The following is a 16,308-nucleotide window of genomic DNA, read 5'->3' on the forward strand; positions in this document are numbered from 1 at the left end:
ATAAGAATATATTTTTATCATGCTTGAATCTATAGGTGTTGAGCCATGCAATTTTATTTTCGAACAAATAGAAATAGAAATGATACCATTATCGAATGAATTATTTACAGATTCCAGAAGAGAATGGATAGAGAAGAGTAAAACACTTTGGAATGAGGATCATTCTTTTCTCTTTTTTCTTTTTCATTCATCTCTTCTTGAATGATGTGAGGGTATAAATGTGATTGTTGTCTCTCTAAAACATCTTCAATCCAATTTTACTTTGTGGTCCAAAAACAAACACATGCATTAGATTATGAGCGAATAAGATATCCAGAAAATAGAAAAAAAGGAAACACATGTGACATGGTTTGACAAATGAATGAAGCATGTTTTGATGCACAACTCTTCTTTGGAAAAAGTTTCTTCAAGGTAGTCTATAGACTACGGTTAATAACTAACTTTGACGTCTTTTGATTGATGATATATGTCTTAAATCAATTGAGTTATGCTTAATTTGACATACATCGTTTATTAGGTTAGTAAAATCTCGTTAAAAACAAAAGAAGCTACTACGTCCTATTAGTGATTCAAAATCTTTTTAAATTCCAAATTAAAATTATTTGATAGTTTTTGTTTAAAATATTTAAGAATAATAAAATTTAAATATTAATTAATCAATACATATAGTCAATGTTTTGAAAGGTTTAAGCATCATAGCTTTTTTTTTTTCACGGAGAGGCGAGACGTAAGCTTTGAGATATGATATAATACAACGACCCGTAAGACAGACTCTTTTAAATAAATTAAAATAATAAAAAAATATTGTGTTAAATATATATTAACAAAAACAAAGATACCTATAACCAACCTGAACTAATTAAGACATATATTCATGATTAATAGTTCCTTAATTCAAATCTTCAAATCTATATGATTCTCATAGTCCATCAACGAGGCGCATTCGTACTTCAAGGGATCTTTCAAGAAGTCATAATAATGTAACATTTGTTGTCACTTTCAATATCTATCCCTTTCTCTTCATCCAATGTCATCATATCACTATCACTAATAAGATCTTCCCTTTAGAAAATAAAGCACATGAAAGAAAAAAGGAAGGACAGTAAGAAAGCCAAAAAAAAAAAAATAACTAATAAACAAAAGAAGAAAAAAATAACTAACAAGAAAGATAACAAACAGAAAGAGGCAGAGAAAATAAAAAAGAATCCAATCCCTTTGTCCAATTGCCTCAAAATAGCAACCTACATTCTATAATGCATTTTAAATGAAGTTTCTTATTTTAGTTTTAAAAGTAAATACAAGTTATTCACTCGGGCTTCTTACTCCTGAGCTAATTTATTTATTGCCTTTCAAATGCATTGGACACTGATTAAGCAAAAGTTTGATTAAGCAATAGAAGGGTATAATACTTCTTCTATTCACTCCCTGCTACTCGAGAGGAATTTGAATTTAGGATTATCAGGTTGTACATAAGTATCTTAACCTACTGAACTATGTTCACGTTGATGTTGTATTAAAAATGATGTGAGGTTCATAACATTAAAAATTCATTTACAAAAAGTAAATCTAGTATTAACAAAAGGAATATGACACTCTCGTAATACTGAAATTTTTTTCTTGTCTTGAGGCACATTATTGCTGCCTCGCTAATTATAAATTAATTAATATTGCTTCAATCCGAATATAGCTATAAAATACTTTTGACTGTCTTATCTTCAAGTTTGATGGTTTAGTACATCAACCTATGTATAGTTATTGAACTAAAATAATAACAATAATACTGTTACTGTTTAATCAAACCTAATCAACTGGAGCAGCTATAACAACGCCACTAACGTTTATTTATTTAAAAAAATTTCAAAAACAAATTATTATTATGGTAAAATAGTACCTGAGTTTGGAGATAAGTCTCTATAAATTTCAAAAAGTAACAATTTAATCCCCACCTTTTAGAAAATAGTTCTGAAAGGTTTATGGAGTTAAATTTTGGTTGATAAGAATGCTGATGTGGCTCGATGAGTTGTATATTTGTTTAATTCTATATTATTTTTTATCATATTTGTATATTTTCTTTTATTTTTCATTTTATTTTTCTTTCTCTCTCTTCCCCTCTTTTACTCCTCTCTCTCTTCCCTTCCCTCCGTCAGCATTGGGATCCATCCTCTCCACCGAATTCTCATTGCACACCCTCTGTACACCCTCTCCCTCTGCACGCCATAGGGGTCCAGCGCACGCCATAGGGGTCTTTCGCATTTTCCATTTCACTGCACAAAATTCCCTCGCCGTAGAACCGTTTTCCCGCCACTATCCTCATCACCACGTTGAACGTCGGCTCCGAGAACATCGATTTTAACTTCGCCTTCGCAAAATCCCCGCCGGATTTCTCCTTCCGGATGCTTAGAGAGGAGCTGAGGCGGGCCGTGGAGAAGATATCGCTGGCAACGTCGAGAAGAGGGAAGGGAAGAGAGAGAGAGAGAGAGAAAGAAAAATAAAAGAAAAATAAAAGAAAATATACAAATATGTTAAAAAATAGTATATAATCAAATAAATACACAACTAATCAAACGAGCATTCCGTTAGTGTTGCGTTCTCTAAAAATTTATAAAAAAAAAAAAGAACACAAAACCTATCAATAAATTTCCTCTTGATTCTTCCTGAAGATTGATGGAAGATAGAAATTCAAACTCCCAAATGAAGTTGAACGATATTAAAGAAGACAATTATTTTTTATAATTTTAGAAGAGAAATAATCTATTTATCAGTTTATTTTGGGTCAGTCCCATAAACAAACATTTTATTCTAATTAATGTTCAAACTTCAACCACTTGCCCACGCAACTTTTATAAGGATTTTTCCGTTATCCATCTACTAAAAATGATGCTACATTCTTTTCGTGTGTATTCAGCTGTGTGTCCTCCGCCCTAAAAATTCATGAAGAGAAAAAAGGCGCACAATCAATCATTTGTTCTATGAAAAAAAAAACCAAATAATTTTACATCAAATTTTGTCTTACTTTTATAGTTGCAAATGTCATCTTATTTGCATAAGTTCTTGTGTATCTGTATTAAAAAAAAAATATTAAGTTCTTGAATTAAATCATACGCTATAATAAAAATAAAATAATTACCCAGCTACTTGATCCTCGATGAACCATGGCCTCCAATCATCAACAATAGAATAATTCAAAGATTTGATCCATGCTTGAGTGTCCATAGATGGCACCATCATATCATGATCCCCGCTATATTTGGATCAAATTAAATAATGAGAACAAATGAAATTATTGCAAACAACAAATCATTTGATAGAGTTACTCATTACCTATAGATCAAAGACCGGTAACCTTTAGAACTAAGGTTCACATGATAAGGAAAAACGCTCTTAATTTCATATTGATAATCTTTTTTCTTACATCTTATCCATTCTCCAATGCTTCCCTGTTAAAAAAAAATAAGTGTAGATTCGATATAATTTATCGTTGATATTCGAAAGTTCTATCCTATTCTAATAACTTCTCTTTGTACCTCACGTATGTGAAGTGCTCTTTGAACTTGGTCATCGTTTGCCCAATCATAAGAAAGCAAATACTTATACGACTGCATTACGAATACGAGTAAATATCATAGGAACTTCCTCATAAAAGAAGAATTAGCTTTAATAAAAACAACTTATTTCATGATAAATATAAGAACTTACAACGCAACCAGGATGAACAGGGGTGTTGTAGAGAGATCTGCGGCCAAATATATCATGTTGATTCGAAGACGGAAGCACACATTTGGGCCGCAAAATACATCCCTCCGAGACTTGTGAAATACACTAGTATGAAGAACAAAAAAAAAACACACCTATGTAATAATTATGAAATATGGTAGTTTGAATATTGCTTAAAAGTAAATAACATTAACAACTATCATATCATATAATATAAAATGCGTTTACCGACCTTTTCGTATGTATTGTAATGTCTTAAACACTCGACATTACTTGGATCAATGTTCACATATTCTCCTTTGCAACTAGTTTTCAACGACTGCACACGAATTAATAATTAGAGCAATTCTTCTCCTCTTATGCTCTCCCTCTCTTTTCATTTTTATTTTATTTTGTGTTAATTAATGCTTTTTTTCTTTATATTTTCCTCACACAACAAACTTTATGTTACCTCAAATAATTCATCAGAGATGAGGGTCTTGCTATGAGCAAAAGGGATTGCAAAGTTTTCATTTGAACCCCGAATGGTTATAGGATTTCCCAATATATATCCCTAGCATGGGAAATGGGAAAAAGAAAAGGAAAGCTAGTTAGTATGCTTCATTTTGTACATTAAAATTGGCAACTCAAATGACAAGCCACTAATAATAGACCAAGGAAATAATTCGAATCACCAACCTTGAAGTTTATAAATGGAAAAATATGCTTATTTCCTGTGACATTAAAAAAAAAAGGAATAGCCATTTATCTGGTTTGATGAAAACTATGTCAATAGAAAGAATTCGTACCTTCTAAAATTTCTTGGACAAGAATCGGAACAATTATACCAGAATATGAGTCTCCACCAACATAGAATGGGTTTGATATAAATTTTGGATGATCAACCAACCACTACAAATTCCAATCCATTAAAACTTTTATCATTAAAGAAAGAAACGACTGTTCACGGATATATATAATATATAGACCTTTCTCAAAAATTGAAGAGCATGGTGAATTTGGTTAAAATCTCCCGGCTTCCGTTCTTCTGAAGTTGTACTATATGAAAACCCCGTGCCCATCGGCAGATCAACAAAGATTATGCTGGATTTCTAACATCCATCATCACCATAAAAGTTAGTCTAACCATAGATGAGATATCACAAAGAAGTTAAAAGAACTAATCTTTTTTAAAGGACAAAACTTGCGCACTGATTGCCCGTGTCAAAATCTCAAGAATTGGACAGCTAATGGAAAAGTTTTGTCACCTTGGTCCATGAGTGAGGGTCCAAGATTAGTTCAGGTAGGCTCCCATTGTATAACTCTTCTTTAAACCTTATGGGCCCTTTAAATAAATGCAATACAAAATCATATAGCAATCAAAGCTGTCAATAATAATATTGATGAAATTTGTTGATGAAACTAAATTATTCGTGATGAAATGAAAATTTACCAATTTCAAAGGCAAGTCCAGAAAGAGTAGAGCAACCGGGACCACCGGTGAGCCAGAGAAGGAGAGGGTCGGTTTGGGGATTTCCTTCGGATTCGACGGAATAGTGAAACAATTGGATTTCCTCTGAATCTCCCACTCCCACGTATCTGTAATTTCAGAATCCAAATAAATTTTTGCTTCCTATTTCTCACTCAAACCCAAACCCTAGACAGAAGAAGCAGAAGAAATTAACTAACCCAGTTTCGAGTAGGAAAGGAAGAGGACCCGAGAATCCCGGCAGAAACTTCACCCTCGAGTAAGAACCTCCGCTGGCGGCGGAGAGGACCTGAAATAGAGAAATCGAGAAAACAGAGAAGCGGAAGAGAACGTTGGCCATCTTGCGTTGGTTGTTTCATTTTTCGACGGATATTAAATAATGCGATTATTTTCTCTCTGAATTATCTAACATGATTTTGGTCAAAGGAAAACATTTTTCTCCGAGCTTTGGCCCACTAAAACGAAAGGTGGTGTTTAATTATATATTTTTATTTTAGTTACTCCCTACAAAATTTTAACTTAAATTCTACGCATAGTAGTTAATATAATGTGGTTATTACATTTCAATAGATATATTAAATATAGTGTATTGTAATAAAAAAATGAGAATAAAAAATTTCGACCAAGTTAAAATCCACCTTTCTTTTTAGTAGGTCAAAATTGGGAGAGTAAGATAAGTTCGGATGGGAGTTGTTTATATGAATAATATATGAAATGAAAATTCCAAACCTCCACCCTTTTACATGGAAATGAAAATTAATTGAAATGAAAATGATTATTTATTTTTATGTTGTTTAAGATAAATTTTATGGACTATGAACTTTCATATTATATTCGCTATGATATATTCCTAACCTATAAAAATTGAATAACCTACCTGTAAAACTCAAATATAAAACATATTTAAAAAAATAAAACTTAGCTATATCTATCTATATATATATATATATATATATTTTTTTTTTTTTTTTTGAGAAAAAGAAACTTAGCTATATTTAAAATAAGATGAAAAGTTTGTGATATTTTAGAAAACTAGACGACAAAATAGTTTATGTCCTGGTACATTACCCAAAATATTCAAATGTTTGGAATTTATTGACACCATGTTCTTTTGCCGTGCCGCCATTAAATTTCTACTTTTTACTTGTTTGTGTGCACGTGGTATTTTTAATTTTGATTAGTGTATTAGAAAATAAAGTTTAATAAACTTAAATAAATATCATGACTAAATTATTTAAATAAAAATTATTATTTTATTATCAGTAGGACGGGTGAATATTTTTTTAAGAACAACATGTAGGAGTAGAAAATCAAACTTACAACTTCTTGATTGGACATATGAATCAATTATCACATAACTATTCTCGTTTCGACGTAAGACGGGTGAAGATATATTTTATATTTGCATATAAATTGATTTACATTATCTTTCGATCAAACAATATGGAATATGGACTAAGAAAGTAAAGATTAAATCCCATCACACTTCCTCCCACAATACTGTGAGAATTGGAATAAATGACCTTGAAAAAGATTAACTTTTTTCTAAAATCAATATTTTGAAGGAAGAAGAAGAAAAATAAGACGGCATTCAAATCTATTTAGTAACATTTCTATTTCTTATTTTTCGTTTTGAATTCTATTAAGAAATTTAAACATCTTTTTGAACTGATTATGTTTATTCTTTCTCATTTTTCAGAAACATTTTCAAAATTGTATTAGAGATTTTGGAAACAATCAAAACAAGTTTCTTGTTTCTTATTACCATTTTCAATTTATTCCAAAACATAAATAAAAAGATCATTTTATCATATTTGAATTAAGGGGTGTCGAGATCATGCAATTCATTTTTCTTTATTAAAAATTAGAAAATAGAAATAAGAAATAAGAACATTACCAAAAGCACCAAAACGAGCATAGCTCAGTGGTAATTGACATATATCTCCAACCAATAGGTTGTGAGATCAAATTCCCTGCCTAACATGTTTGTACGAACCAAAAAATACATTACCAAAAGGTTTTTATATTCCAAATACTAGAAAATGGCACATTATTTTTATTTACTAAAAAATCATACTGCTTATGAAAAGCAAGAAAACAATTAGTTACTTTTTATCAGTTTGAATAAACAATAACGTCCACGCAAAACAATCATAACTGAGGCTTTTGTTTCCTTTCAAACCATTGTTAAAAAAATAATAATAAATAAATAAATAAAACAAAACGAGAAATAGGAAAAAAAAAAAAAATCTCTCTTAAACCCTTTTGACTTATCAAAGAATTGGAATGGAAATGAATTGACGTATTCAAATAGCACTCCACAACCAAATTTCTAATATTTATGGGTATTTAAATTTTCATATATTTTTTCCATTGAAAATTTTTAACATATTTTTATTTTTATAGAATGACTTAATTTGAGATTTTTGTACTAAAATCACTAAGTGCCATTTGGCTATCAATTTTTAGTTTGCATGTTTGATAACAAAAACAATGTTCTGTTTTTCTAAACGCTTTTTATATTCTAAGTAATTTTTTTTTTAATCTCAATTTTTTTTTCTAGTACTCTTTTTTTTCCAACAAATTTCTTTCTTGCCCTAACATTTTTTCTACCTAAATTTCTCTTTCTAAAAAATTTATCTTTCCCTTTGAAATGTTCATCTCTGGAATATGTACTATTATTTTTCTCTCTTCAAAAAATTCTCTCTAGATTTTTAGAGGGCATCTCCAATTCTCGCCCCACCCTATTCTCATTTCTACCCTACGTAATGTTTTCTCTCCGTAACATATCTCTTCAATTTTCTAAAATTAAATAAAAAAACATAAGACAAAAAATATTAATCAAACGTGTTTGGTTTTTAATTGTTACATGTGAGTGGATAATCAAACTCATAACCCTCTTGTTTGATAATATATATCACTTACCATTTAGCTATACTCACTTTGACAATAAAAATATTATTAAACGGCTCTAAATAAACACACTGTAAAATCATTGCAATCAAACTGAAATCACTTCAAATAATCAAATACTTAAAACAAGTCGGAAGATTTTCCCGATGAATTCATATAGTGTTCAAAATTTTAGTTAAAGCATTTATTAAATGAATTTACTTTTAATCAGAATATAATTTATCATCATGCCAGATATTATTATAACATTTTGCAAATCACAATAATAATTTGAGTTTAGTTTCAATTATAATTAACAATGTAACACTTTTTATTTGGCAGACTCTATTATTAGCTTTTTCTATATACTAGAGTTTATGTAAGAACCCATTTGTTGTTGATTTCTAAAATGCGAAAAAAATATATTTATTGGAATTGTTAGAGTTAATAAGGGCATTTTGATCTTTTGACAAAAGAAAAAAAAAAGAAATTTGGTTTTTTATTTTGAGGTGATGCGTGTATGTTGGTGTGGGTGTTGGTGACATGTGGCTGAGAATTAAGAAAAAGAAAAGAAAAGAAAGGAAAAAGAAAGAAAAGAAGAAAGGAACGAAGAGAATAAAGAAAGGAAAAGAAGAGAGAGAGAGAGAGAAAACCAAAGGGGGTTGAAGAAAACAGAGGAGAAGATGAGACCCGATCGCAAAGTTATCTGAAAAAAAAAAAGGGGAAGAAGAAGATTTCTAATTTTTTAAGCCGAACTTAAGAACCTCAACTATGGAAGACAGCAAAGCTTGGTAAGGAAATCTGTTCCATGGAGTATTTGAAAATGAGTAGAAACTGAAGAGTAATTTTGTGGTTGTGTATATTATGTTTAAGAACCCATGTGAAAGAGTTAACGAAAATGGATTTTCGTCTCCTTAATTGATTTTACAGGTTGATGAGTTTAAGAGGTTAAACCAGAAATTGTTGGGTAATTAGATAGAAGGAAGATGAGTAGGCTTGCTTGAGACCTTCCTGGAATGTTTAATGGTCGTAAATGGTAAAGAAATTGGAGGAAAATGGTTTTTGGGGGAGGAAAAAAAAAAGAAAACAGAGAGGGAGTGAGGAAGAAAAGAAGAAGAACTCGTGGGTTTGGTTGGAGAAGAGAGAAGGAAAAAAAGAAGATGATGAATAGTTGTTGACGAGAGAGAAAGAAATTATGTATTAAAATAAAGAAGATATAATAAAAGTAAAAGAAAATGGGAGAAATCACGTGAGAAGATGAAAGTAAGAGAAATTGATTGTAGCTTGTGGTACCCACATTTGTAAGGTTGTAAGAAAGAAAAGCAGTGGTTTCAAATGAAGAGAGAGAATGAGTAATTTGGATAATTGATTTATTTTGAAGTTATTGTGATTAATTTGGAATTAGTTTATGTTGGAATTAAGTCAAATAATTTGGTATTAAATCGATATTTCAGGTCATACAGGAATTGGAGCTCCGTACAACCGAGTTTCAAGGATTTGTGAGTGGTTTACTTTACTAAATGTTTTGGATACTATTATTGGAATTTGTGAGTGATTACTTTATTAAAAGTTTTCTATTATCTAGTATTACAGAATTTATGAGAAATTATATATATTATGTATGATTTAGAATTTCTGCTGAGAATAAAAGAAAATGTGTTTGTTCGAGAATTCAAAAATGTTTATTAGAATTGAGAAATGCTTTATGATTTAGAGAAATATTCGAAGAAATTTATGAAATCTTATTTAGAAAGAGAGTTCATGAAATGTTCTTGGAAAGAAAAATTTTAGAAATGATTTGAGAAAGAAAGAAATGTTCTTAGAAATAAGAAGGAAAGAATTTTAGAACAGTTTGTGAGATTGAGAAAAAAGTTTTCAAACCACCATGTGATTGTATCCAAGTGATTACTCGTATGTTATGTGAATGTGTTTCTATAGTATACCCAGAAATAGAAGGTCTTTGTGACCATTTTACTCCACGTGTTGAGAGAATTATTCTGCTATGCATATCGAGATTACTTTATGCTAGTAGACCAGAATTATTCTGCTGTCTGTATTGAGATTACTCTTGCCAGTAGACCAGAATAGAATATAGATACATTTGTGGTGTTGAGTTTTATCTACCTATTTTATGATTGAAGAAGAATGTTATATATGTTTTAGAATGAGTTTTATAGCAGGTTGAGAAGTTGGCGTAATTAGATCGCAGGGGAATATCGGGGCGATAAGGGCCAAATCCGGATTCCGAATCCTGGACTCGGGAGTGTTGTCTTCTCGATTTGCCTGGAAAGAAATTATTGTTACCAGTTTGATCTATGAGAAAGTTTACTGAATTTTTAGTTGCTCAAGTTTTATGTGATTTTAAATGAGAATATTTGTTACTCCAGTTTTATGAAGTTTATTTCAAGAATTGAATTTTCAATTGTGTATGAAGAACGTTGACGAAATTATTTTTTATTAACCTACTACTCACTGAGCTTCCCAACTCACTGTTTATGTTTTGTTTTCCCCCCAGGCTGTACCTGAGTATCTGAGTTTCTGAGTTTCAAAAGGATTTTAGTTCAGCTTCTGCCACCAGTGTAGTTGAAGATTTGCATATCACTTTGTAGTTGTTGTAAAGCTGTAATTACCCTTTTGATAGAAGAGAATTTATAGAATGGATGTAAGATTGGTTGTTCTGTAAAGATTATTATTTTTATCGTGCATCCATTTAGAGTTTGTTAGTCAAAGTTCAGGTCAAAGATAAGAAGAAGTTAACCATTGACTTCGTAGTTAGTCAGGGTCTATGGTTGGCGCGACTCGTTCTAGGACTAGTAGGTGTTTTGGGACGGGTCGTGTCAGTTTAGGTCCATAAAAAATAGAGAAAATAATAATTTATTGATAATTTGTAAAGTTTAATCGGTTAAAGATTCCACATCGAAAAGATCAAAGAATTAGCTACTCCTCTCATTGTCAATTGATTTTAAGATTAACCCATGAAAATTGATAAGTATTAGAGTCCAACAAGTTCAAACGAGCACTCGATTTAAAATAAAATCCGGTCAAAATTAGAGAGCCTAAAAAAGCTACCATCTTGAAGTAGTATATTAAGAATCCTCATAAAAAAATTAAGAAACCTAACAAAATTTATAACACGTCTAATAGCTCATCCTTATATTCGTTGTCACTTTCAATATCGATGTATTTTTCTTTATTCAATTCATCGTAATTCGTACGACTATCACGAATAAGATCTTCCCCAAGGAAAACAAAGCACAAGAGAGAAAAATGAAAGAGAGTAAGAAAGAAAAGAAAAAGACTAACAAACAAACAAAAAGAATCTAACCTCTTCGGCTAATTGCCTAAACAATAATCTTTCCTTTTTGTTGAATCTTCCTTTGCAACTTGTCTTTCTATTTCTAGTAGGCTATAATGCCTTTTAATGAAGTTTTGTATTTCACTTTTAAAGTTATATTAAGTTATTCACTTTGGCTTCTAACTTCTAAGCCAATTTATACACTGATTAAAGCAACAGCCTACCAACCACTCCTTAATAGCCTCTAAAGCATTTGAGGAAAAACTTTCTAGTACTATGGAATTATAGATATTCATTTCATTCATCAAGTGTCATGTTAGATGATATAGATTCCACCAATATTAAAAAAAAAAAAAATTTAACAAAAGGAGTATGGTCCTCCACTATTAGAAATTTTCTTCATCTTGAGGCACATTATTATTGTCACCATACTTGCATGTAGTACTCGAATTAATTATAAATTAATTAATACTACTTTATCACGGTCAATCCAAATATGGCTCAAATCTATTGATGGCTCAATCCCTCGCTCCGAAATTATTGAACTAAAATAATAGTAGTAATACTATTTTATGAAACCAAAGAAATCGCGCTCCTCTTATTGGGGATCGATTTTGCCATGTAGAGTTCTTAAAGCTTTGTCCATTGTTGAACAACATTATCGATATTGCTTAACCTTTGAAAAAAAAAATTTATCTGACAGATGAAGTATTATCCAACTATAGGCAATTTCTGCCATATCTTCATTTTTTTTCTTCTTTTGTTAATGTATTCGGTAATCCAATGGGATCAGTAAATGAAACTTTCTGCTGGACGAGTAAATTAAAGCCTTCACTTATAAAACAATCTATAAGGATTCTCCAGCTATCCATCTACTAAACATTACACTGCATTCTTTTCGAGTGTATTCAGCTGTGTGCCCTCCACCCTGTAAATTCGACCCAAAAAATAATACTCAAATCACATTTATAAGAAAGCTTAACTATTTTACATTAAATTTTCCTTACTTTTATGGTTGCAAATGTCATCTTATTTGCATAAGTTCTCGTATATCTGTCAAAGAAACAAAATGATCACATTAAATTGAATGGTTGAATTATACCTCATAATGCAAATAAAAGAAAAAAATTTACCCGGCTATTTGATCGACGATGAACCATGGTCTCCAATCATCGACAATGGAGTAATTTAAAGATCTAATCCATGCTTGAGTGTCCAAATGCGGCACAACCATATCATGATCACCGCTATGTTTAGGTTAACAAAAATAATTAAGGACATAGAAATTCTTGCAAAAAGAAAATCCTTTAGCACGGAGTTACAGATTACCTATAGACCAAAGACCGGTAACCTTTTGAACTAAGGTTCACATGACAAGAAAAAGCACTTTCAATATCAAAATTGTAATCCTCTCTTCTCTTACATCTTATCCATTCTCCAATACTTCCCTGTAAAAAAGAAAGAAAGTGACGGTTCAATATAACATTCTCGCTAACATTTAAAATTCTTTTTCAAAGCCCTTCATTTTTTACCTCGTGTATGTGAAGTGCCTTTTGAACTTGATCGTCGTTAGCCCAATAATAACCAAGTAAGAATTTATACGACTACATAACAAACACAGTTCACGATCATAAGCGCTTGTGATGAATTATAAGTGACTCGAGTTAAAAATAGGTCACAAGATATAAAACGAAAATGAATACAAATATATAGAATTAATTGTAGCATATGAGAAAGAGAAGAAATTACAGCGCAACCCAGAGAAGGAAGTGGTGGCTTGGGATCAAGGAACACTTTGGGAGTGTTATAGAGAGATCTTCGATCATGGTCATCTTTTTGCTTTGGAGACTCAAATGGACATTTTGGCAACAAAATACATCCTTTTTCCAATTTTGAAACACACTAGAATGATAAAAGTAAATAAATAAATAAAAACAAAGATACATATCAATTTTGAAACAAAAGAAAAAACTTGCAATAGTTCGAAAATTGCAGAAATAACATTGACAGATACTTACAAACCTTTTCATACGTATCATAATGTTTTAAGCACTCTACGTTATTGGGATCGATGTTTACATATTCTCCTTTGCAACTAGTTGTCAACCACTGTACACAAACTTAATAGTTAGATCAATCAATTTTTTCTTGCTTGTTTTTTGTGCCTATATTTGTTTTTTTTTTTTCATTATATTTTGTTCCTTTGATAAATTTTGTATTACCTCAAATAATTCATCAGAGATGAGGGTCATCCTATGAGCATAAGGAACTTGAAAATTTTGATTTGAATTGCGAATAGTGACAGGATTTCCTAATACATAACCCTTAAAAAAAAATTAATAATTAGTAAGCTCCATTTTAAACATTAAAGTTGGCCACTCAAAAAGAAAGCAACAAATTATCGACTCAAACTAATGTTATCACAAACCTGAAAATTTACAAATGGCCAATCGCTATTTCCTGTGACATTTAAGAAATTTTAAGAACAATGATTTATTCCATTAGATATCATCCACATCAATTGAACATTTTTTATACCTTCTAAGATTTTTTGAGCAACAACTGGAACAATCATACCAGCATATGAGTCTCCACCCACGTAGAATGAATTAGACATAAATTCTGGATGATCAGCCAACCACTACAAAATCAAACTGATTACAATTTTCACTCATCAAGAAAAATGCTTGATCTCAAACTAACAATAATCTTTCAAAGTTGTAATGAGACTTTCATATTTATACTCAAACTTAAAGTCTCATGTACCTTTTTCAAAAATTGAAGAGAATGGTGAACTTGACTAAAATCTCCCGTTTCAAGAGCCTCTTGAGTCGTACCATATGAAAATCCAGTGCCTACTGGCAAATCTACAAATATTATACTAGATTTCTAGCATCCATCACCACCAAAAAAAGTTAGTCTAACCATGGACACAATGAGAAAGAGAGACAATAATATTATTCAATAGGCTAAAATTTAGAAAATAAATGTCACCTTTGTCCACGAGTAGGGGTTCGAGATTATTTGAGGTAAACTCCCATTGAATCGCTCTTCCTTAAAACTTATAGGACCTTTAAAGGAGTACATTACAAAGTTATCATAATTCAATGAGTTATATCACTTGAAATAATCGAAATGCATCTAATAACATTTTCTATTATTCTGAGAAACAAAGATTTGTTTAATAATGATTTTATATGGACTAAACAATAATCATAAATCTATAATTATATATTTAAATAAAAAAATTACAGAGTCAAATGTCATCATATCTATTTATAAATATTGGATAAAAAAAATAAAAAAATTAGAGTAAGTTATGGCTTAAAAGTGAAAGTATGTTTGAGATAGGGGGAAATAACACATTGGAAAGTGTTATTGAGAGAAATTTAAGATCAAGGAAAATAAACTATAAAAATATGTCATAAAAGAGAGGGGAAAAAAAAAGTCAAGGGAAATAGAGAAAATCTTAGAGAGAAGGCTACAGACACAGTACATAAAGTAAGATTTTGAAAAATAAAAATTCAACCATCTACCAATCCAACTTCTGTCAAAAGAAAAAAAAAACAAAAACAAAAAAAGTCCCAAAATATAAAGTTTATCCCAAACCAAATTGGTTGACCATTTTTCTTTGGTTTCGTATCTAAATGAAATTCAAATTGGATTTATGGGTAATATCAGTTGTTTCTTGTTTTCAAGTTTATTAAGAAATTTAATTATTTTATCTTTTTCTTAATAGAAATTTTAGAAATAAGAAAAACTAATTTTTCTTAAAAGAATTATTTTATCATATTTGAATTTTAGGATTATTTTTTATTATTAAAATGGAGAAATAGAAATAAAGAGTAAAAACAAAAAAAATGAAATAGCCTTGTTTTATGCAAGCAGAGCAGAGCGATTAATGATGAGTTTAGAGTATACGAATTACCAATTTCGAAGGCAAGCGAAGTTAAAGCAGAGCATCCGGGGCCGCCGGTGAGCCACAGAAGCAGAGGATCCGTTTCGGGATTGGCCTCCGATTCAACAAAATAGTAAAAAAGCTGCACTTCCTCCGATTCGCCCACGCCCACGTATCTGATCAATGATCATATCATTTCATCTCAAAATCACCCATTTCTCAATCTCTTTCCCTTAAAGAGAAAAAAAAAAGTTTCAAAAACTAACCCAGTTTCAAGTACGAAAGGCAGAGGACCAGAGAATCCCGGCAGAAACTTCACCTTCCGGTAAGAACCCACGGCGGTGGCGGTGGCGGTGGCGGTGGCGGAGAAGATCTTAAAAAGAAGAAGGAAGAAAACAGAGGAGCGGAAGACGATGGCGGCCATGGAGATCGAGTCAACGGCAGCGGCGGAGGTCTCGGAGACGGACGGTTGGGTCTCTCATACAAGGCACACGTATTTATTTTAAGACCGCCCATCATTTTATTTATTCCCATTAACTTCTACATTGTTGGGAAAATCCAGATAAATTCTATAATTGGGGTCAGATAAATCTACGTAGATGAAGATAATTATCTGCATTGAAACGAGAGTTTTTGGATTAAAACAAACAAAAATAAAGTCGTGTGGGGTGTGATTGAAAGCGAACAGTATCACAAAAATACTTTGGATATTGGATATTTTTATCGTCCTTAACATGCATCAATATTTCTCCTTCAATTTATGAGCCCACTAAATTTTTAAGGTTGTATTTAATAAATCTCAAGAAAATTTTATTGCTACATCTTAGAATCTTTAAATGTGTCTGATAATCTCTAAAAATTTTGACCTTGTGTTTTCTAGAAAATTCAAGTCTCTCCTTAAAATTATAAGGCTAAAGTTTTATTAGATACAAAATTTAAGAATTCCTTACCGATGGTTAAATCGGATAATAATCTATTAACCAAAAAATTGAAAGTTTGAGATTTATTAAACATATCTAAAATTCAAATTTTATGCACAAG

At 30.8% G+C, this 16,308-nt stretch overlaps 2 protein-coding genes and 1 long non-coding RNA gene across 4 annotated transcripts; 1 reads left to right on the plus strand and 2 right to left on the minus strand.

Moving 5' to 3' along the window:
- Window positions 1-1,818: 1,818 nt before the first annotated feature.
- On the minus strand, window positions 1,819-5,563 carry LOC111025759 (serine carboxypeptidase-like 7). Of its 2 annotated transcripts, XM_022303724.2 has the most exons (14): window positions 5,383-5,558; window positions 5,147-5,292; window positions 4,962-5,038; window positions 4,683-4,805; window positions 4,503-4,605; window positions 4,393-4,427; window positions 4,166-4,267; window positions 3,947-4,033; window positions 3,697-3,819; window positions 3,525-3,596; window positions 3,322-3,437; window positions 3,128-3,241; window positions 3,014-3,059; window positions 2,511-2,921 (listed from the first exon to the last, which is right to left on the minus strand). In XM_022303724.2, the coding sequence occupies exons 1-14, from the start codon at window positions 5,520-5,522 to the stop codon at window positions 2,841-2,843; spliced, it is 1,365 nt and encodes a 454-aa protein (XP_022159416.1). In that variant the 5' UTR covers window positions 5,523-5,558; the 3' UTR covers window positions 2,511-2,840. The 2 variants fall into 2 exon arrangements, with proteins under 2 accessions (XP_022159369.1, XP_022159416.1); XM_022303677.2 differs by lacking the exons at window positions 2,511-2,921; window positions 3,014-3,059 and adding an exon at window positions 1,819-2,435 and having other exon boundaries at window positions 5,383-5,563.
- A 3,163-nt stretch (window positions 5,564-8,726) lies between these two features.
- On the plus strand, window positions 8,727-10,983 carry LOC111025896 (uncharacterized). Its single transcript, XR_002603648.2, has 3 exons — window positions 8,727-8,865; window positions 9,529-9,573; window positions 10,590-10,983. It is a non-coding gene; the product is annotated as an uncharacterized LOC111025896 (long non-coding RNA).
- Window positions 10,984-11,996: 1,013 nt separating this feature from the next.
- On the minus strand, window positions 11,997-15,785 carry LOC111025862 (serine carboxypeptidase-like 13). The gene is made up of 14 exons (XM_022303751.2): window positions 15,534-15,785; window positions 15,298-15,443; window positions 14,364-14,440; window positions 14,136-14,258; window positions 13,908-14,010; window positions 13,798-13,829; window positions 13,592-13,693; window positions 13,392-13,478; window positions 13,119-13,271; window positions 12,902-12,973; window positions 12,699-12,817; window positions 12,503-12,616; window positions 12,377-12,422; window positions 11,997-12,297 (listed from the first exon to the last, which is right to left on the minus strand). Exons 1-14 carry the CDS (start codon window positions 15,689-15,691, stop codon window positions 12,217-12,219), a joined length of 1,413 nt encoding a protein of 470 aa, XP_022159443.1. The 5' UTR covers window positions 15,692-15,785; the 3' UTR covers window positions 11,997-12,216.
- Between the last annotated feature and the right edge of the window lie 523 nt (window positions 15,786-16,308).

The sequence above is a fragment of the Momordica charantia genome (genome assembly GCF_013281855.1).
Source record: "Momordica charantia cultivar OHB3-1 chromosome 11 unlocalized genomic scaffold, Mcharantia_2.0 BLBB01000011.1, whole genome shotgun sequence".
Classification (NCBI taxonomy): Eukaryota; Viridiplantae; Streptophyta; class Magnoliopsida; order Cucurbitales; family Cucurbitaceae; genus Momordica; species Momordica charantia.

Excerpts from the sequence above, each read along its gene's own strand:
- LOC111025759 (XM_022303677.2), bottom strand. The coding sequence starts at position 5,522 with ATGGCCAACGTTCTCTTCCGCTTCTCTGTTTTCTCGATTTCTCTATTT. Across the intron at positions 5,039-5,146 it reads TGGACTTGCCTTTGAAATTG|GGCCCATAAGGTTTAAAGAA; the intron begins GTAAATTTTCAT and ends ATTTATTTAAAG. Across the intron at positions 3,597-3,696 it reads CTGTTCATCCTGGTTGCGTT|TCGTATAAGTATTTGCTTTC; the intron begins GTAAGTTCTTAT and ends TTCGTAATGCAG.
- LOC111025862 (XM_022303751.2), bottom strand. The coding sequence starts at position 15,691 with ATGGCCGCCATCGTCTTCCGCTCCTCTGTTTTCTTCCTTCTTCTTTTT. Across the intron at positions 14,011-14,135 it reads CTCTTCAATTTTTGAAAAAG|TGGTTGGCTGATCATCCAGA; the intron begins GTACATGAGACT and ends TTGATTTTGTAG. Across the intron at positions 12,818-12,901 it reads AGGCACTTCACATACACGAG|GGAAGTATTGGAGAATGGAT; the intron begins GTAAAAAATGAA and ends TCTTTTTTACAG.